Source organism: Carcharodon carcharias, assembly GCF_017639515.1.
Source record: "Carcharodon carcharias isolate sCarCar2 chromosome X unlocalized genomic scaffold, sCarCar2.pri SUPER_X_unloc_1, whole genome shotgun sequence".
NCBI lineage: Eukaryota > Metazoa > Chordata > Chondrichthyes > Lamniformes > Lamnidae > Carcharodon > Carcharodon carcharias.
The window spans coordinates 636,928-654,836 of record NW_024470864.1 but is presented as its reverse complement, the minus strand read 5'-3'; the positions used below and the strand labels follow the sequence as shown (position 1 = coordinate 654,836).

General features: G+C 61.7%; 1 protein-coding gene across 1 annotated transcript in view; it reads right to left on the bottom strand.

Annotated features, from left to right (window-relative positions):
- The window catches only part of LOC121275067 (cyclic AMP-dependent transcription factor ATF-7-like), a 27,476-nt gene extending 10,596 nt beyond the window's left edge, over window positions 1–16,880 (bottom strand). Inside the window, exons 1-4 of the mRNA XM_041182462.1 lie at window positions 16,838–16,880; window positions 7,623–7,692; window positions 5,975–6,068; window positions 3,826–3,944 (exon numbers count right to left, since the gene is read on the bottom strand). Coding sequence (XP_041038396.1) covers window positions 3,826–3,944; window positions 5,975–6,068; window positions 7,623–7,670 — 261 coding nt within the window. The 5' untranslated portion in view covers window positions 7,671–7,692; window positions 16,838–16,880. The remainder of the gene's footprint in view (window positions 1–3,825; window positions 3,945–5,974; window positions 6,069–7,622; window positions 7,693–16,837) is intronic.
- Window positions 16,881–17,909: the final 1,029 nt, after the last annotated feature.

The following is a 17,909-nucleotide window of genomic DNA, read 5'->3' as shown; positions in this document are numbered from 1 at the left end:
GAGGGAGAGCGAGGGAGGGAGAGCGAGGGAGGGAGAGCGAGGGAGGGAGAGCGTGGGAGGGAGAGCGTGGGAGGGAGAGCGAGGGAGGGAGAGCGTGGGAGGGAGAGCGTGGGAGGGAGAGCGAGGGAGGGAGAGCGAGGGAGGGAGAGCGAGCGAGGGAGGGAGAGCGAGCGAGGGAGGGAGAGCGAGGGAGGGAGGGAGGGAGAGGGAGGGAGGGAGGGAGAGCAGGGGAGGGAGGGAGAGCAGGGGAGGGAGGGAGGGAGAGCAGGGGAGGGAGAGCGAAGGAGGGAGGGAGAGCGAGGGAGGGAGGGAGAGCGAGGGAGGGAGGGAGAGAGAGCAGGGGAGGGAGGGAGGGAGGGAGGGAGAGCAGGGGAGGGAGGGAGGGAGGGAGAGCAGGGGAGGGAGGGAGGGAGGGAGAGCAGGGGAGGGAGGGAGGGAGAGCAGGGGAGGGAGGGAGGGAGAGCAGGGGAGGGAGGGAGAGCGAGGGAGGGAGAGAGAGCAGGGGAGGGAGGGAGGGAGAGCAGGGGAGGGAGGGAGGGAGGGAGAGCAGGGGAGGGAGGGAGGGAGGCAGGGAGAGCAGGGGAGGGAGGGAGAGCAGGGGAGGGAGGGAGAGCAGGGGAGGGAGGGAGAGCAGGGGAGGGGGGAGGGAGGGAGAGCAGGGGAGGGAGAGAGAGCAGGGGAGGTTGGGAGAGCAGGGGAGGGAGCGAGAGCAGGGGAGGGAGGGAGGGAGAGCAGGGGAGGGAGAGAGAGCAGGGGAGGGAGGGAGAGCAGGGGAGGGAGGGAGGGAGAGCAGGGGAGGGAGAGAGAGCAGGGGAGGGAGGGAGAGCAGGGGAGGGAGGGAGGGAGAGCAGGGGAGGGAGGGAGGGAGAGCAGGGGAGGGAGGGAGGGAGGGAGAGCAGGGGAGGGAGGGAGGGAGAGCAGGGGAGGGAGGGAGGGAGAGCAGGGGAGGGAGGGAGGGAGAGCAGGGGAGGGAGGGAGGGAGGGAGAGCGAGGGAGGGAGGGAGAGCAGGGGGGGAGGGAGGGAGAGCAGGGTAGGGAGGGAGGGAGAGCAGGGTAGGGAGGGAGGGAGAGCAGGGGAGGGAGGAGGGGAGAGCAGGGGAGGGAGGAGGGGAGAGCAGGGGAGGGAGGGAGGGAGGGAGGGAGAGAGCAGGGAGGGAGGGAGGGAGAGCAGGGTAGGGAGGGAGGGAGAGCAGGGGAGGGAGGAGGGGAGAGCAGCGGAGGGCGGGAGGGAGGGAGAGAGAGTGGGGGAGGGAGGGAGAGTGAGAAGGAGCAGGCGGGAAGGACAGTGAGAGAGTGGGGGAGGGAGGGAGAGTGAGAAGGAGCGGGCAGGCGGGAGGGAGAGTGGGGGAGGGCGGGAGGGAGGGAGAGAGAGCGGGGGAGGGCGGGCTGGCAGGAGGGAGAGCGGGGGAGGGCGGGAGGGAGGGAGAGAGAGCGGGGAGGGCGGGAGAGAGAGCGGGGGAGGGCGGGAGGGAGGGAGAGAGAGAGAGCGGGGGAGGGCGGGAGAGCGGGGGAGGGCGGGAGAGCGTGGGAGGGCGGGAGAGCGTGGGAGGGCGGGAGGGAGGGAGAGTGAGAAGGAGCGGGCGGGAGGGAGGGAGAGCGGGGAGGGCAGGAGGGAGGGAGAGAGCGGGGGAGGGCGGGAGAGAGAGCGGGGGAGGGCGGGAGGGAGGGAGAGAGAGTGGGGGAGGGAGGGAGAGTGAGAAGGAGCGGGCCGGCGGGAGGGAGAGCGGTGGAGGGCGGGAGGGAGGGAGAGAGCGGGGGAGGGCGGGAGGGAGGGAGAGAGAGCTGGGGAGGGCGGCAGGGTGGGAGAGAGAGCAGGGGAGGGCGGGAGGGAGGGGGAGAGAGCAGGGGAGGGCGGGAGGGAGAGAGAGAGAGCGGGGGAGGGCGGGAGGGAGGGAGAGAGAGTGGGGGAGGAGGGAGAGTGAGAAGGACGCGGGCGGGAGGGAGAGCGGGGGAGGGCGGGCGGGAGGGAGAGAGAGTGGGGGAGGGAGGGAGAGTGAGAAGGAGCGGGCGGGCGGGAGGGAGAGTGGGGGAGGGCGGGAGGGAGGGAGAGAGAGCGGGGGAGGGCGGGCGGGCAGGAGGGAGAGCGGGGGAGGGCGGGAGGGAGGGAGAGAGAGCGGGGGAGAGAGAGAGAGTGGGGGGAGGGCGGGAGGGAGGGAGGGAGAGAGAGCGGGGGAGGGCGGGAGAGAGAGCGGGGGAGGGCGGGAGGGAGGGAGAGAGAGAGAGCGGGGGAGGGCGGGAGAGCGGGGGAGGGCGGGAGGGAGGAGAGTGAGAAGGAGCGGGCGGGAGGGAGGGAGAGCGGGGAGGGCAGGAGGGAGGGAGAGAGCGGGGGAGGGCGGGAGAGAGAGCGGGGGAGGGCGGGAGGGAGGGAGAGAGAGTGGGGGAGGGAGGGAGAGTGAGAAGGAGCGGGCCGGCGGGAGGGAGAGCGGTGGAGGGCGGGAGGGAGGGAGAGAGCGGGGGAGGGCGGGAGGGAGGGAGAGAGAGCAGGGGAGGGCGGGAGGGAGGGGGAGAGAGCAGGGGAGGGCGGGAGGGAGAGAGAGAGAGCGGGGGAGGGCGGGAGGGAGGGAGAGAGAGTGGGGGAGGGAGGGAGAGTGAGAAGGAGCGGGCGGGAGGAGAGCGGGGGGAGGGCGGGCGGGAGGGAGAGAGAGTGGGGGAGGGAGGGAGAGTGAGAAGGAGCGGGCGGGCGGGAGGGAGAGTGGGGGAGGGCGGGAGGGAGGGAGAGAGAGCGGGGGAGGGCGGGCGGGCAGGAAGGAGAGCGGGGGAGGGCGGGAGGGAGGGAGAGAGAGCGGGGGAGAGAGAGAGAGTGGGGGAGGGCGGGAGGGAGGGAGGGAGAGAGAGCGGGGGAGGGCGGGAGAGAGAGCGGGGGAGGGCGGGAGGGAGGGAGAGAGAGAGAGCGGGGGGAGGGCGGGAGAGCGGGGGAGGGCGGGAGAGAGCGGGGGAGGGCGGGAGGGAGGGAGAGTGAGAAGGAGCGGGCGGGAGGGAGGGAGAGCGGGGAGGGCAGGAGGGAGGGAGAGAGCGGGGGGAGGGCGGGAGAGAGAGCGGGGGAGGGCGGGAGGGAGGGAGAGAGAGTGGGGGAGGGAGGGAGAGTGAGAAGGAGCGGGCCGGCGGGAGGGAGAGCGGTGGAGGGCGGGAGGGAGGGAGAGAGCGGGGGAGGGCGGGAGGGAGGGAGAGAGAGCAGGGGAGGGCGGCAGGGTGGGAGAGAGAGCAGGGGAGGGCGGGAGGGAGGGGGAGAGAGCAGGGGAGGGCGGGAGGGAGAGAGAGAGAGCGGGGTGAGGGCGGGAGGGAGGGAGAGAGCGGGGGAGGGCGGGAGGGAGGGAGAGAGAGCAGGGGAGGGCGGCAGGGTGGGAGAGAGAGCAGGGGAGGGCGGGAGGGAGGGGGAGAGAGCAGGGGAGGGCGGGAGGGAGAGAGAGAGAGCGGGGGAGGGCGGGAGGGATGGAGAGAGAGCGGGAGCGGGCGGGAGGGAGGGAGAGAGAGCGGGAGCGGGCGGGAGAGAGGGAGAGTGGGTGAGAGCTGGAGCGAGCGGGAGGGAGGGAGAGAGAGCGGGAGCGGGCGGGAGGGAGAGCGCGCGGGAGAGGGCGGGAAGGAGAGCGGGAGAGACAGACAGACACACAGAGAGGGAGTGGGGTTTAACAGAGAGGTCTCTCCCTCACCCTCAGCCTCCATGACCGTATGTACAGACAGTTAACAGTAAGCATGGTGGTCGCCTGAGGAAGCCTGCTCCTCGAGCAGCAGCCGCTGGTCCCCGCCACCCCCTCCCCCTCCCCCCCACTGAGTACTGTGGGACGCCGGCTATTTGGCCGCATTGTGTGGCGCACCTGAGCAACTGACCTTTTTACCCTCTTCTTCGTCGGCCTTTTTGAACTCCTGCTCGAACGGGTTCGCTAGCTCGTTGAACAGTCCAACCTCCTCACAGTTTTTCAGGAAGCGTGTTGGGGTTGGAGTCTGATCTGGGGGTGGTGGGTGGGGGGGGGTGGGGTGGGGGGGTGGGGGGGGGGTTGCGGGAGGGCAGGAGGGGGAGGAGAGGGGAGGGGTGGGAGGAGTCACATTCAACAGGTCAGAGAAGCTTTAAGGCAGAGCGGTCCCCAACTCTCAATGCAAACACCGCACCCCCACCGACCGGCCATTCCCGCCCTCCCTTCATTTACCACTCCCCTCTCCTCGTATCCCACTCCCCTCTCTCAACCCCCAGTACTCCACCTTCGCCCACCATACTGCCTTCCTCTCATCCCCAAGTTTGCCCGACCCACACCCTGGACTCCTCTTCTCAGGGGGCTGAATGGCCTCCTCCTGTTCCTCTGTAACAGGCTCAAGGAGGAGAGGGGCTGACTGGCCTCCTTGTGTTCCTGTGTAACAGGCTCGAGGAGGAGGAGGGGCTGAATGGCCTCCTCCTGTTCCTGTGTAACAGGCTCGAGCCGGAGGAGGAGAGGGGCTGAATGGCCTCCTCCTGTTCCTGTGTAACTGGCTCGAGGAGGAGGAGAGGGGCTGAATGGCCTCCTCCTGTTCCTGTGTAAGAGGCTCGAGGAGAGGGGCTGAATGGCCTCCTCCTGTTCCTGTGTAACAGGCTCGAGGAGAGGGGCTGAATGGCCTCCTCCTGTTCCTGTGTAACAGGCTCGAGGAGAGGGGCTGAATGGCCTCCTCCTGTTCCTGTGTAACAGGCTCGAGGAGAGGGGCTGAATGGCCTCCTCCTGTTCCTGTGTAAGAGGCTCGAGGAGGAGGAGGAGAGGGGCTGAATGGCCTCCTCCTGTTCCTGTGTAACAGGCTCGAAGAGGAGGAGGGGCTGAATGGCCTCCTCCTGTTCCTGTGTAACAGGCTCGAGGAGGAGGAGGGGCTGAATGGCCTCCTCCTGTTCCTGTGTAACAGGCTCGAGGAGGAGGAGGGGCTGAATGGCCTCCTCCTGTTCCTGTGTAACAGGCTCGAGGAGGAGGAGGGGCTGAATGGCCTCCTCCTGTTCCTGTGTAACAGGCTCGAGGAGGAGAGGGGCTGAATGGCCTCCTCCTGTTCCTGTGTAACAGGTTCGAGGAGGAGGAGGAGAGGGGCTGAATGGCCTCCTCCTGTTCCTGTGTAACAGGCTCGAGGAGGAGGGGCTGAATGGCCTCCTCCTGTGTAACAGGCTGGAGGAGGAGGAGTTTGGGGGCTGAATGGCCTCCTTCAGTGTAACAGGCTCGAGGAGGAGGAGGAGGGGCTGAATGGCCTCCTCCTGTTCCTGTGTTACAGGCTCGAGGAGGAGGAGGCGGGGGCTGAATGGCCTCCTTCAGTGTAACAGGCTCGAGGAGGAGGAGGAGGGGCTGAATGGCCTCCTCCTGTTCCTGTGTAACAGGCTCGAGGAGAGGGGCTGAATGGCCTCCTCCTGTTCCTGTGTAACAGGCTCGAGGAGAGGGGCTGAATGGCCTCCTCCTGTTCCTGTGTAAGAGGCTCGAGGAGGAGGAGGAGAGGGGCTGAATGGCCTCCTCCTGTTCCTGTGTAACAGGCTCGAAGAGGAGGAGGGGCTGAATGGCCTCCTCCTGTTCCTGTGTAACAGGCTCGAGGAGGAGGAGGGGCTGAATGGCCTCCTCCTGTTCCTGTGTAACAGGCTCGAGGAGGAGAGGGGCTGAATGGCCTCCTCCTGTTCCTGTGTAACAGGCTCGAGGAGGAGGAGAGGGGCTGAATGGCCTCCTCCTGTTCCTGTGTAACAGGCTCGAGGAGGAGGGGCTGAATGGCCACCTCCTGTTCCTGTGTAACAGGCTCGAGGAAGAGGGGCTGAATGGCCTCCTCCTGTGTAACAGGCTGGAGGAGGAGGAGTTTGGGGGCTGAATGGCCTCCTTCAGTGTTACAGGCTCGAGGAGGAGGAGGAGGGGCTGAATGGCCTCCTCCTGTTCCTGTGTTACAGGCTCGAGGAGGAGGAGGCGGGGGCTGAATGGCCACTTTCCGGTTCTGGTTTACTAAGTCGAGGAGGGAGGGGAATAAACGACACCCACACGCGTGTGTGACCTGCACCTACCGGCAACAATGACCCCATCTCGAGCTGGTCCAAACTTCAGGGTCATCTCGTGCTTGTGCCTGTGGACAGCCAAGTGGTCCTCATTGGTAAATCTCTGTGGGGACAAACATTGTTGTTCAGATGAGCGGAGCATGGGGAGGAGGGGTGTTGGTGAACTGAGCAGATCAGCAACAACTGAGTCAAACAGCATAAACTGAATCTAGGGGAGGACATGAGGGTCGCTGGGCTGGGCCCAGCGTTTATTACCCTTGAGAATTGCCCCCTTGAGAAGGTGGGTGGTGAGCCGCTGCAGTCCCCGTGTGTGGTGTAGGTACACCCACAGCGCTGTTAGGGAGGGAGTTCCAGGATTTTGTCCCGTGTGGTGTAGGTACACCCACAGCGCTGTTAGGAAGGGAGTTCCAGGATTTTGTCCGTGTGGTGTAGGTACACCCACGGCGCTTTTAGAGAGGGAGTTCCAGGATTTTGTCCCGTGTGGTGTAGGTACACCCACAGCGCTGTTAGGGGGTGAGTTCCAGGATTTTGTCCCGTGTGGTGTAGGTACACCCACGGCGCTATTAGGGAGGGAGTTCCAGGATTTTGTCCCGTGTGGTGTAGGTACACCCACAGCGCTGTTAGGGAGGGAGTTCCAGGATTTTGTCCCGTGTGGTGTAGGTACACCCACGGCGCTGTTAGGGAGGGAGTTCCAGGATTTTGTCCCCGTGTGGTGTAGGTACACCCACAGCGCTGTTAGGGGGTGAGTTCCAGGATTTTGTCCGTGTGGTGTAGGTACACCCACGGCGCTGTTCGGGGGTGAGTTCCAGGATTTTGTCCCGTGTGGTGTAGGTACACCCACGGCGCTGTTAGGGAGGGAGTTCCAGGATTTTGTCCGTGTGGTGTAGGTACACCCACGGCGCTGTTGGGGAGGGAGTTCCAGGATTCTGTCCCTGTGGTGTAGGTACACCCACGGTGCTGTTAGGGAGAGAGTTCCAGGATTTTGTCCCCTGTGGTGTAGGTACACCCACAGCGCTGTTAGGGAGGGAGTTCCAGGATTTTGTCCGTGTGGTGTAGGTACACCCACGGCGCTGTTAGGGAGGGATTTCCAGGATTTTGACCCAGCGACAGTGAAGGAACGGCCGATATATTCCCAAGTCGGGATGGTGAGCGGCTCGGGAGGGGAACTTGCAAGTGGTGGTGTTCCCCATGTGTCTGCTGCCCTCGTCCTTCTAGATGGTAGAGGTGGTGGGTTTGGGCGGCGCTGTCGAAGGAGCCCTTGGCGAGTTGCTGCAGTGCATCTTGTAGATGGTACACACACTGCTGCCCCTGTGCGTCGGTGGTGGTGGTGGTGGAGGGAGTGAATGTTTGTGGATGGGGAGCCCCATCGAGCGGGGGCTGCTTTGTCCTGGACGGTGTCGAGCTTCTCGAGTGTTGTGGGAGCTGCACTCATCCAGGCAAGTGGGGGGTGTCCCATCACACTCCTGACTTGTGCCTTGTGGATGGTGGACAGGCTTTGGGGGGGGAGTCAGGAGGTGAGTGACTCTCCACAGGATTCCAGGCCTCTGCTGGGAAAGGCGCGTTAAGACACTTGGATGTGTTGGGAAACCTCTGAACATGTGGGATTGTTTTGCAGCGATGTGTACTCGTACTCCTTGGATGATGAGGAAAGTCTCACCTGCCCACAGCCTGGGGCACCGCACACAAACGGCCTGTCATCCCCCATCTTCAAAAGCACGAGGGATCCACTGAAATACAGAAATGTGGAGAGGGGTGTGGGGAGAGAGAAAGAGTGGGGGACAGAGAGACAGAGACAGACAGAGAGAGAGAGAGAGAGAGAGGAAAGAGGTGGGGGGGGGGCGGGTGAGAGGGGCGCAGGGTGAGAGAGAGGGAGAGGGGGCAGGGAAAGAGGGGAGAGAGATTATTACTCAGTCAGTGCTGTCCAACAGTCACAGGTTCCAATGCAACCCAAACACAGTCAGCAAAACACATGGTAAGTGTAGGTGCAGGGGGCAGAATTTCACCCGACAGTGTGGCTCTCCCTCAGCGCTGATCCTCCGACAGTGCGGCTCTCCCTCAGCGCTGACCCTCCGACAGTGCAGCGCTCCCTCAGCGCTGACCCTCCGACAGTGCGGCTCTCCCTCAGCACTGACCCTCCGACAGTGCGGCTCTCCCTCAGCACTGACCCTCCGACAGTGCAGCTCTCCCTCAGCACTGACCCTCCCACAGTGCGGCTCTCCCTCAGCACTGACCCTCCGACAGTGCGGCTCTCCCTCAGCACTGACCCTCCCACAGTGCGGCGCTCCCTCAGCACTGACCCTCCCACAGTGCGGCTCTCCCTCAGCGCTGACCCTCCGACAGTGCGGCTCTCCCTCAGCACTGACCCTCCGACAGTGCGGCACTCCCTCAGCACTGACCCTCCGACAGTGCGGCACTCCCTCAGCACTGACCCTCCGATAGTGAGGTGCTCCCTCAGCGCTGACTCTCCGACAGTGCAGCGCTCCCTCAGCGCTGACCCTCCCACAGTGCGGCTCTCCCTCAGCACTGACCCTCCCAAAGTGCAGCACTCCCTCAGCGCTGGCCCTCCCACAGTGCGGCTCTCCCTCAGCACTGACCCTCCGACAGTGAGGTGCTCCCTCAGCGCTGACCCTCCGACAGTGCGGCTCTCCCTCAGCACTGACCCTCCGACAGTGCGGCTCTCCCTCAGCACTGACCCTCCGACCGTGCGGCTCTCCCTCAGCGCTGACCCTCCAACAGTGAGGTGCTCCCTCAGCGCTGACCCTCCGACAGTGCGGCGCTCCCTCAGACAGTGCGGCGCTCCCTCAGCACTGACCCTCCAACAGTGAGGTGCTCCCTCAGCGCTGACTCTCCGACAGTGCGGCACTCCCTCAGCACTGACCCTCCGACAGTGCGGCTCTCCCTCAGCACTGACCCTCCGACAGTGCGGCTCTCCCTCAGCACTGACCCTCCGACAGTGCGGCTCTCCCTCAGCACTGACCCTCCCACAGTGCGGCTCTCCCTCAGCACTGACCCTCCCACAGTGCGGCTCTCCCTCAGCACTGACCCTCCGACAGTGCGGCTCTCCCTCAGCACTGACCCTCCGACAGTGCGGCTCTCCCTCAGCACTGACCCTCCCACAGTGCGGCTCTCCCTCAGCACTGACCCTCCCACAGTGCGGCTCTCCCTCAGCACTGACCCTCCCACAGTGCGGCGCTCCCTCAGTACTGACCCTCTCACAGTGCGGCTCTCCCTCAGCACTGACCCTCCGACAGTGCAGCACTCCCTCAGCACTGACCCTCCGACAGTGCGGCGCCCCCTCAGCACTGAACCTCTGACAGTGCGGCACTCCCTCAGCACTGACCCTCCGACAGTGCGGCACTCCCTCAGCAGTGACCCTCCGATAGTGAGGTGCTCCCTCAGCGCTGACTCTCCGACAGTGCAGCGCTCCCTCAGCGCTGACCCTCCCACAGTGCGGCTCTCCCTCAGCACTGACCCTCCCACAGTGCAGCACTCCCTCAGCGCTGGCCCTCCCACAGTGCGGCTCTCCCTCAGCACTGACCCTCCGACAGTGAGGTGCTCCCTCAGCGCTGACTCTCCGACAGTGCGGCTCTCCCTCAGCACTGACCCTCCGACAGTGCGGCTCTCCCTCAGCACTGACCCTCCGACAGTGCGGCTCTCCCTCAGCACTGACCCTCCGACAGTGCGGCTCTCCCTCAGCACTGACCCTCCGACCGTGCGGCTCTCCCTCAGCGCTGACCCTCCAACAGTGAGGTGCTCCCTCAGCGCTGACCCTCCGACAGTGCGGCGCTCCCTCAGCACTGACCCTCCAACAGTGAGGTGCTCCCTCAGCGCTGACTCTCCGACAGTGCGGCACTCCCTCAGCACTGACCCTCCGACAGTGCGGCTCTCCCTCAGCGCTGACACTCCGAAAGTGCAGCGCTCCCTCAGCACTGACCCTCCGACAGTGCGGCTCTCCCTCAGCGCTGACCCTCCGACAGTGCGGTGCTCCCTCAGCGCTGACTCTCCGACAGTGCGGCGCTCCCTCAGCACTGACCCTTCGACAGTGCGGCGCTCCCTCAACACTGACACTCTCACAGTGCGGCGCTCCCTCAGCACTGACCCTCCGACAGTGCGGCTCTCCCTCAGCACTGACCCTCCGACAGTGTGGCGCTCCCTCAGCACTGGCCCTCCGACAGTGTGGCGCTCCCTCAGCACTGGCCCTCAGTGCGGCTCTCCCTCAGCACTGGCCCTCAGTGCGGCTCTCCCTCAGCACTGACCCTCCGACAGTGCGGCTCTCCCTCAGCACTGACCCTCCGACAGTGCGGTTCTCCCTCAGCACTGACCCTCCGACAGTGCGGCTCTCCCTCAGCCCTGACCCTCCGACAGTGCGGTGCTCCCTCAGCACTGACCCTCCGACAGTGCGGCTCTCCCTCAGCGCTGACCCTTTGACAGTGCGGCACTCCCTCAGCGCTGACCCTTCGACAATCCAGCGCTCCCTCAGCGCTGACCCTCCGCTCCCTCAGCCCCTACAACCTTCCCTCTCTCTAACCTCCTCCAGCCCCTACAACCCTCCCTATCTCTGTAACCTCCTCCAGCCCCTACAACCCTCCCTATCCCTGTAACCTCCTCCAGCCCCCTACAACCCTCCCTATCCCTGTAACCTCCTTCAGCCCCTACAACCCGCCCTATCTCTGTTACCTCCTCCAGTCCCTACAACCCTCCCTATCCCTGTAACCTCCTCCAGCCCCCTACAACCCTCCCTATCCCTGTAAACTCCTTCAGCCTGCCTCCACCACCCTTTCAGGAAATTTGTTCCAAACTCCAACCATCTCTGGATGAGTCAAAATCCTCACAATACATTTACTCCTTTTGCCAATTATTTTGAACCTGTGATCTCTAGTTCTTGATATTCTCTTGAGCGGGGACAGTTTCTCACTCTTTACCCTGCCCATACCCCTCGGGATCTTGAACCAAGTCTCCTCTCGGCCTTCATTTCTCCAAGGGAAACAAGAGTCAACCTCTACCTATCTTTCCTCATAGCTACAAGCTCTTCATCCTGGGAGTCATTCTTGTGAATCTCCTCTGCGCTCTCCCCAACGCCTTCACATCCTTCCTCAAGTCTGGCGCTCAGGACTGGACGCAGTACCCCAGATGAGGCCTAACTAGTGTCTTAGACAAGTTCAACCACTGAACCTCATCTGCCACTTGCCTGCCCAGCCCACCAACACGTGAGCTAGAACTTTGCCCCAGAGTCTGTCGAGTGGCACAGTATCAAATGCCCTTTGAAAATCCACGTAGACCACATCAACAACGTTGGCCTTATCCTTCTCTGTTACCTCCTCAACGATCTCCAATTCTGGCCCCCTGCGCATCCCCCGCCCCGATTCCCATCGCTCCTCCATCGGCGGCCGTGCCTTCAGCTGCCTTGTGGGGGGGGGGGGGGGGCGGGGTTGCCCTGAACTCTGGAATCCCCTCCCTCAACCCCTCCGCCTCTCCCGCTCTCTCTCTCTCTCTAAGACTCTCCTTGAAACAGTCTGAGCCTTTGGTCCCCTCAGGCGGATGGGGGGCAGGTTTTGTTCACTCAGCCCGACGGGGGTTGAAGGTGCTGTGCTCAGAGGCAGGACCCCTCTGGACTTCTCCCCTCAGCTTTCCCACTCATCGCCCTATGCGGGAGTCACTCCCCCCCCCAACACCCTCCGATTTGGAGGCTGGAAGAATTCTCCCACATGCCCTGTCGCCACTTGCATACCCAACCTAGGAGCAGGAGGAGGCCATTCAGCCCCTCAAGTCCGCTCCCCTGCCCCCATTCAATAAGATCGGGGCTGACCGGATTGTGGCCTCAACTCCACTTTCCCGCCTGTCACCCCCAACCCCCTTGTCGATCAGAAACCCATCCAAATCGGCCTCGAATATATTCACTGACCCGGCCTCCGCTGCTCTCTGGGGGGGGGGGGGGGAGAGAATTCCACAGACTGACCACCCTCTGAGGGGAGAAATTCCTCCTCGTCTCCGTCTTCAATGGGAGACCCCTTATTCTGAAACTGTGCCCCCCCCCAACTCCCTCGTTCTAGATTCCCCCCACGAGTGGGGGGGAGGGGAAACATTCTCTCAGCATCCACCCTGTCAAGCACCGCACCCCCCCCCCCCGCGACCCGCTCTCAGAATCTGATCTGTTTCAATAAGATCACCTCTCGTTCTTCTAAACTCCCAACGGGGTCCAGGGCCCAACCTGCTCAACCTTTCCCCGTGAGACAAACCCCCCCTTCGTCCCAGGGATCAGCCCAGCGAACCTTCTCCGAACGGCCCCCGATGTCAGTCCGCCCCCCCCTCCCTTCAGTAAGGAGACCGGGACTGTCCACAGGGCTCCGGGTGTGGGTCTCACCAACGCCCTGTATGGCTGTAGCAAGACTCCCCCACCCCCCTGACTTTATATATTCCCATTCCCCTCGCAATAAAGGACATCATCATCAGTGGCATAGTGGTATCGTCACTGGGCTGGTGTTCCAGAGACCCAGGGTGGATGCTCTGGGGACCCGGGTTCAAATCCCACCAGGGCAGAATTCAATTAAAAAAAAAGTGATCAAAAGTCTAATAACAACCGCGAAACCATTGTCGATTGTTGTAAAAACCCGTCCGGTTCCTGAACGTCCCTTACCATCCTTACCCAGGTCTGGCTTATAAGTGACTCCAGACCCACGGCTCTTAAATGCCCCCTCTGAGACAAGGGGCAGTTGGTCGGGATGGGGCAATAAATGCTGGCCTAGCCAGCGATGTCCCGTGTCCTATGAATGAATATATAACTTGCCCATAGCTGCGTTCAGACTTTTTGCAATTCATGTACCGGGACACCCAGATCCCTCTGCAGCATTCAGAGTTCTGCAAATCTCTCTCCGTTTAAATAGATAATGTGATCCTTTTCTATCACCCCCTGCGGGGATGTGGGTGTCGCTGGGCTGGGCCCAGCATTTATTTGCCCATCCCTAATTGCCCCCTTGAGAAGGTGGGGGGGGGGGTGAGCCGCCTTCTTGAGCCGCTGCAGTCCCCGTGTGTGGTGTAGGTACACCCACGGCGCTGTTAGGGAGGGAGTTCCAGGATTTTGTCCCATGTGTGGTGTAGGTACACCCACGGCGCTGTTGGGGAGGGAGTTCCAGGATTTTGTCCGTGTGCTGTAGGTACACCCACGGCGCTGTTAGGGAGGGAGTTCCAGGATTTTGTCCGTGTGGTGTAGGTACACCCACAGCGCTGTTAGGGAGGGAGTTCCAGGATTTTGTCCGTGTGGTGTAGGTACACCCACAGCGCTGTTAGGGAGGGAGTTCCAGGATTTTGTCCCGTGTGGTGTAGGTACACCCACAGCGCTGTTAGGGAGGGAGTTCCAGGATTTTGTCCGTGTGGTGTAGGTACACCCACAGCGCTGTTAGGGAGGGAGTTCCAGGATTTTGTCCCGTGGGGTGTAGGTACACCCACAGCGCTGTTAGGGAGGGAGTTCCAGGATTTTGTCCGTGTGGTGTAGGTACGCCCATGGCGCGGTTAGGGAGGGAGTTCCAGGATTTTGACGCAGCGACAGTGAAGGAACGGCCGATATATGCCCAAGTCGGGATGGTGAGTGGCTGGGAGGGGAACTTGCAGGTGGTGGTGTTCCCCATGTGTCTGCTGCCCTCGCCCTTCTAGATGGTAGAGGTCGTGGGTTTGGGCGGCGCTGTCGAAGGAGAGCTTGGTGAGTTGCTGCAGTGCATCTTGTAGATGGTACACACACTGCTGCCCCTGTGCGTCGGTGGTGGTGTTTGGAGTGAATGTTTGTGGATGGGGTGCCCCATCGAGCGGGGGCTGCTTTGTCCTGGACGGTGTCGAGCTTCTCGAGTGTTGTGGGAGCTGCACTCATCCAGGCGAGTGGGGAGTGTCCCATCACGCTCCTGACTTGTGCCTTGTAGATGGTGGACAGGGTTTGGGGGGGGAGTCAGGAGGTGTGTGACTGTCCGCAGGATTCCCAGCCTCTGACCTGCTCTTGTAGCCACAGTATTTATGTGGCTAGTCCCAGTTCAGTTTCTGGTCAATGGTAACCCCCAGGACGTTGATAGAGGGGGGGATTCAGCGATGGTGATGCCATTTGAAGGTCAAGGGGGCGATGGTTGGATTCTCTCTTGATGGAGATGGTCATTGCCTGGCACTGGTGTGCGGCGCGAACGTGACTTGCCCCTTGCCAGCCCCGAGCCTGGATACTGTCCAGGTTCTGGCTGCTCTTGGGACAGCAAATCCTTCCTGAATGGTAGGGGTGAGCAGGAGTGGACACAACGCTCTCTGTGGCAGCCGGATCAGAGCATCATAAAGACTCGGGGCACAAGATCGGCCTGATATGCAATACCGTCAGTCACAGGCCTGTGCAGAAATCAGGAAAGAAAGACTGTGAACGGAGCCGCGGGGCCAAGTTGGGCGTCAGGGGTGGGGTTTGTGCCCGAGCCGCCAGAGGGAGACCGGCGTGGACTCTCAGCCAGCGACCCTGAAGTCGCACCCCGTCCCCGGGCATTTTGAGAGGGGCAACCGTGGCCAGGACACGTCCTGGAGGTCCTGTCGCCTTGTGCAAGAATGAAATATGAAATGGGAAGCTCCCCCCCACCCCCCAATCAGACCAGACCAACCCCAGATCAGACCAGGGCAACCCAAAGCCAAGACCTGACCAATCCAAGCCAAGCCCAGCCCAGACCAACTCCAGACCAGGACAAGCCAAGACCAGACCAGACCAACCCAAAGCCAAGACCTGACCAATCCAAGCCAAGCCCAGCCCAGACCAACTCCAGACCAGGACAAGCCCAGCCAAGAACTGACCAATCCAAGCCAAGCCCAGACCAGACCAACTCCAGACCAGGACAAACCAAGCCAAGACCTGACCAGACCAACTCCAGATCAGGACAAGCCAAGACCTAACCAGACCAACCCCAGACCAGAACAAGCCAAAACCTGACCAGACTAACCCCAGACCAGTCCAACCCAAAGCCAAGACCTGACCAATCCAAGCCAAGACCTGACCAATCCAAGCCAAGACCTGACCAACTCCAAACCAGGACAAGCCCAGCCAAGACCTGACCAGACCAACCCAAAGCCAAGACCTGACCAATCCAAGCCAAGCCCAGCCCAGACCAACTCCAGACCAGGACAAGCCCAGCCAAGAACTGACCAATCCAAGCCAAGCCCAGACCAGACCAACTCCAGACCAGGACAAACCAAGCCAAGACCTGACCAGACCAACTCCAGATCAGGACAAGCCAAGACCTAACCAGACCAACCCCAGACCAGAACAAGCCAAAACCTGACCAGACTAACCCCAGACCAGTCCAACCCAAAGCCAAGACCTGACCAATCCAAGCCAAGACCTGACCAATCCAAGCCAAGACCTGACCAACTCCAAACCAGGACAAGCCCAGCCAAGACCTGACCAGACCAACCCCAGACCAGTCGAACCCAAAGCGAAGACCTGACCAATCCAAGCCAAGCCCAGACCAACTCCAGATCAAGACAAGCCAAGACCTGACCAGACCAGTCCAGCCCAAAGCCAAGACCTGACCAAGCCAAGCCAAGCCCAGACCAGGCCAGACGAACTCCAAACCAGGACAAGCCAAGACCTGACCAGACTAACCCAAAGCCAAGGCCTGACCAAGCCAAGCCCAGACCAGACCACATCAATCCCAGACCAAGCCAACTCCAGACCAGGACAAGCCAAGACCTGACCAGACCAACCCCAGACCAGACCAACTCCAGATCAGGACAAGCCAAGACCAGTCCAACCCAAAGCCAAAACCTGACCAATCCAAGTCAAGCCCAGACCAACTCCAGACCAGGACAAGCCCAGCCAAGACCTGACCAGACCAATCCTAGACCAGTCCAGCCCAAAGCCAAGACCTGACCAAGCCAAGCCCAGTCCAGCCCAGACCAACTCCAGACCAGGACAAGCCAAGACCTGACCAGACCAACCCAAAGTCAAGACCTGACCAATCCAATCCAAGCCAAGCCCAGACCAGGACAAGCCCAGCCAAGAACTGACCAGACCGACCCCAAGCCAAGACCAGACCAGACCAACCCAAAGCCAAGACCTGACCAATCCAATCCAAGCCAAGCCAAGCCCAGACCAACTCCAGACCAGGACAAGCCCAGCCAAGACCTGACCAGACCAACCCAGCCCAAAGCCAAGACCTGATTGGTCGGTGGAGGAGGAGGAGGAGGGGGAGGGGGAGGGGGAGGGAGGGGGGGCGGGGCGTCAGTCAACTGAGGGCGGCACCGCCCACCCATTGTGGGAGGCGTGACCTCCACCCCCAACCAAGGTGGATGACCCGCTCGCGGCGGAGGGCGCGCTTTGATTGACCCCCCACCCCGCCCCGCCCCGCCCCCACCACCACGGGAGCGAGAGAGATCGAGCGCGCGCCAGGGGAGGGGGCGTCACCTAGTCAAGGCGGGAGCCCTCCTCCCCCCATTGGCTGGCGCCGACGCCGCTCAGGCGGGAGCCGCTGGCCATTGGCGGAGGAGGCGTTCCGTCACAGAGGGAGGGAGGGGGGGGCGGGTCCGAGGGAGGGGGGGGCGGGGCGACCTCTCCCCGGCCCCGCCCACTTCCCGCCGGCGGCCATCTTGTTTTTTCCCTCTCGCTCGCTCGCTCGCTCGCTCTCTCTCTCTTCACCCACATCGTCCCCCACCCGCCGCAACCGCCCCCCCCCCCCACCTTGGAGAAGCGAGAGGAGGAGGTGGTGGTGGTGACGGCAACCGTTGAGAGGAGGAGGGGGGGGGGAACTCAGGTTGGTTGATCCGCCCGACCCAAACCCCCTCCTTGTCGAAGAAAGGGGGAGGGGGGGGGGTGAGGAAAAAAAACAACTAAAGTTAGTGTGAAACAATCAGGAGAGAAAGCCTGCTCACCCCCGCCGCAGCCGCAGCGCCTGCGCTCCCCCCTCGACGGGAAGCCCCTCCCCTTTTCCCCGTGACGTCAGCGCGCAGCCGCCGGGGCGGGGCCCCGCAAAGGCTTCGACGTCGTGACGTCGCCGTCGTCTCACGTCATCGCGCCCATCCTGGCTGACGCGGGAGGGAGGTGGGGCGCCGTGACGTCGCGAACGACGCGTGACGCAGCGGCTGGAGGGGCGGAGCCAAGGGGCCTTCTTTCACCCCACCCCCTAGCGGTCGTGGCGCCGCTACTGCAGGTCAGGCTGCTCAATTCTCCCAGTCAATGTATATAAATATATAACCCCTCCCCCAGTCAATATAAATACATAACTCCTCAGTTAATATATATAAATATATAACCAACCTCCCAGTCAATGTATATAAATATATAACCCCCGTCCCGGCCAATGTATATAAATATATAACCCCCCCAGTCAATGTATATAAGTATATAACCCACCTCCCAGTCAATATATAAAAATATCATCCCCCTCCCAATCATTATATATAAAAATATAACCCACCTCCCAGTCAATGTATATAAATACATAACCCCTCAGTTAATATATATAAATATATAACCAACCTCCCAGTCAATGTATATAAATATATAACCCCCGTCCCGGCCAATGTATATAAATATATAACCCCCCCAGTCAATGTATATAAGTATATAACCCACCTCCCAGTCAATATATAAAAATATCATCCCCCTCCCAATCATTATATATAAAAATATAACCCACCTCCCAGTCAATGTATATAAATACATAACCCCTCAGTTAATATATATAAATATATAACCAACCTCCCAGTCAATGTATATAAATATATAACCCCCCGGTCAATGTATATAAGTATATAACCCACCTCCCAGTCAATGTATATAAATATATAACCCCTCCCCCAGTCAATGTATATAAATATATAACCCACTCCCCAGTCAATGTATATAAATATATAACCCCTCCCCCAGACAATGTATATACATATATAACCCCTCCCCCAGTCAATGTATATAAATATATAACCCACTCCCCCAGTCAATGTA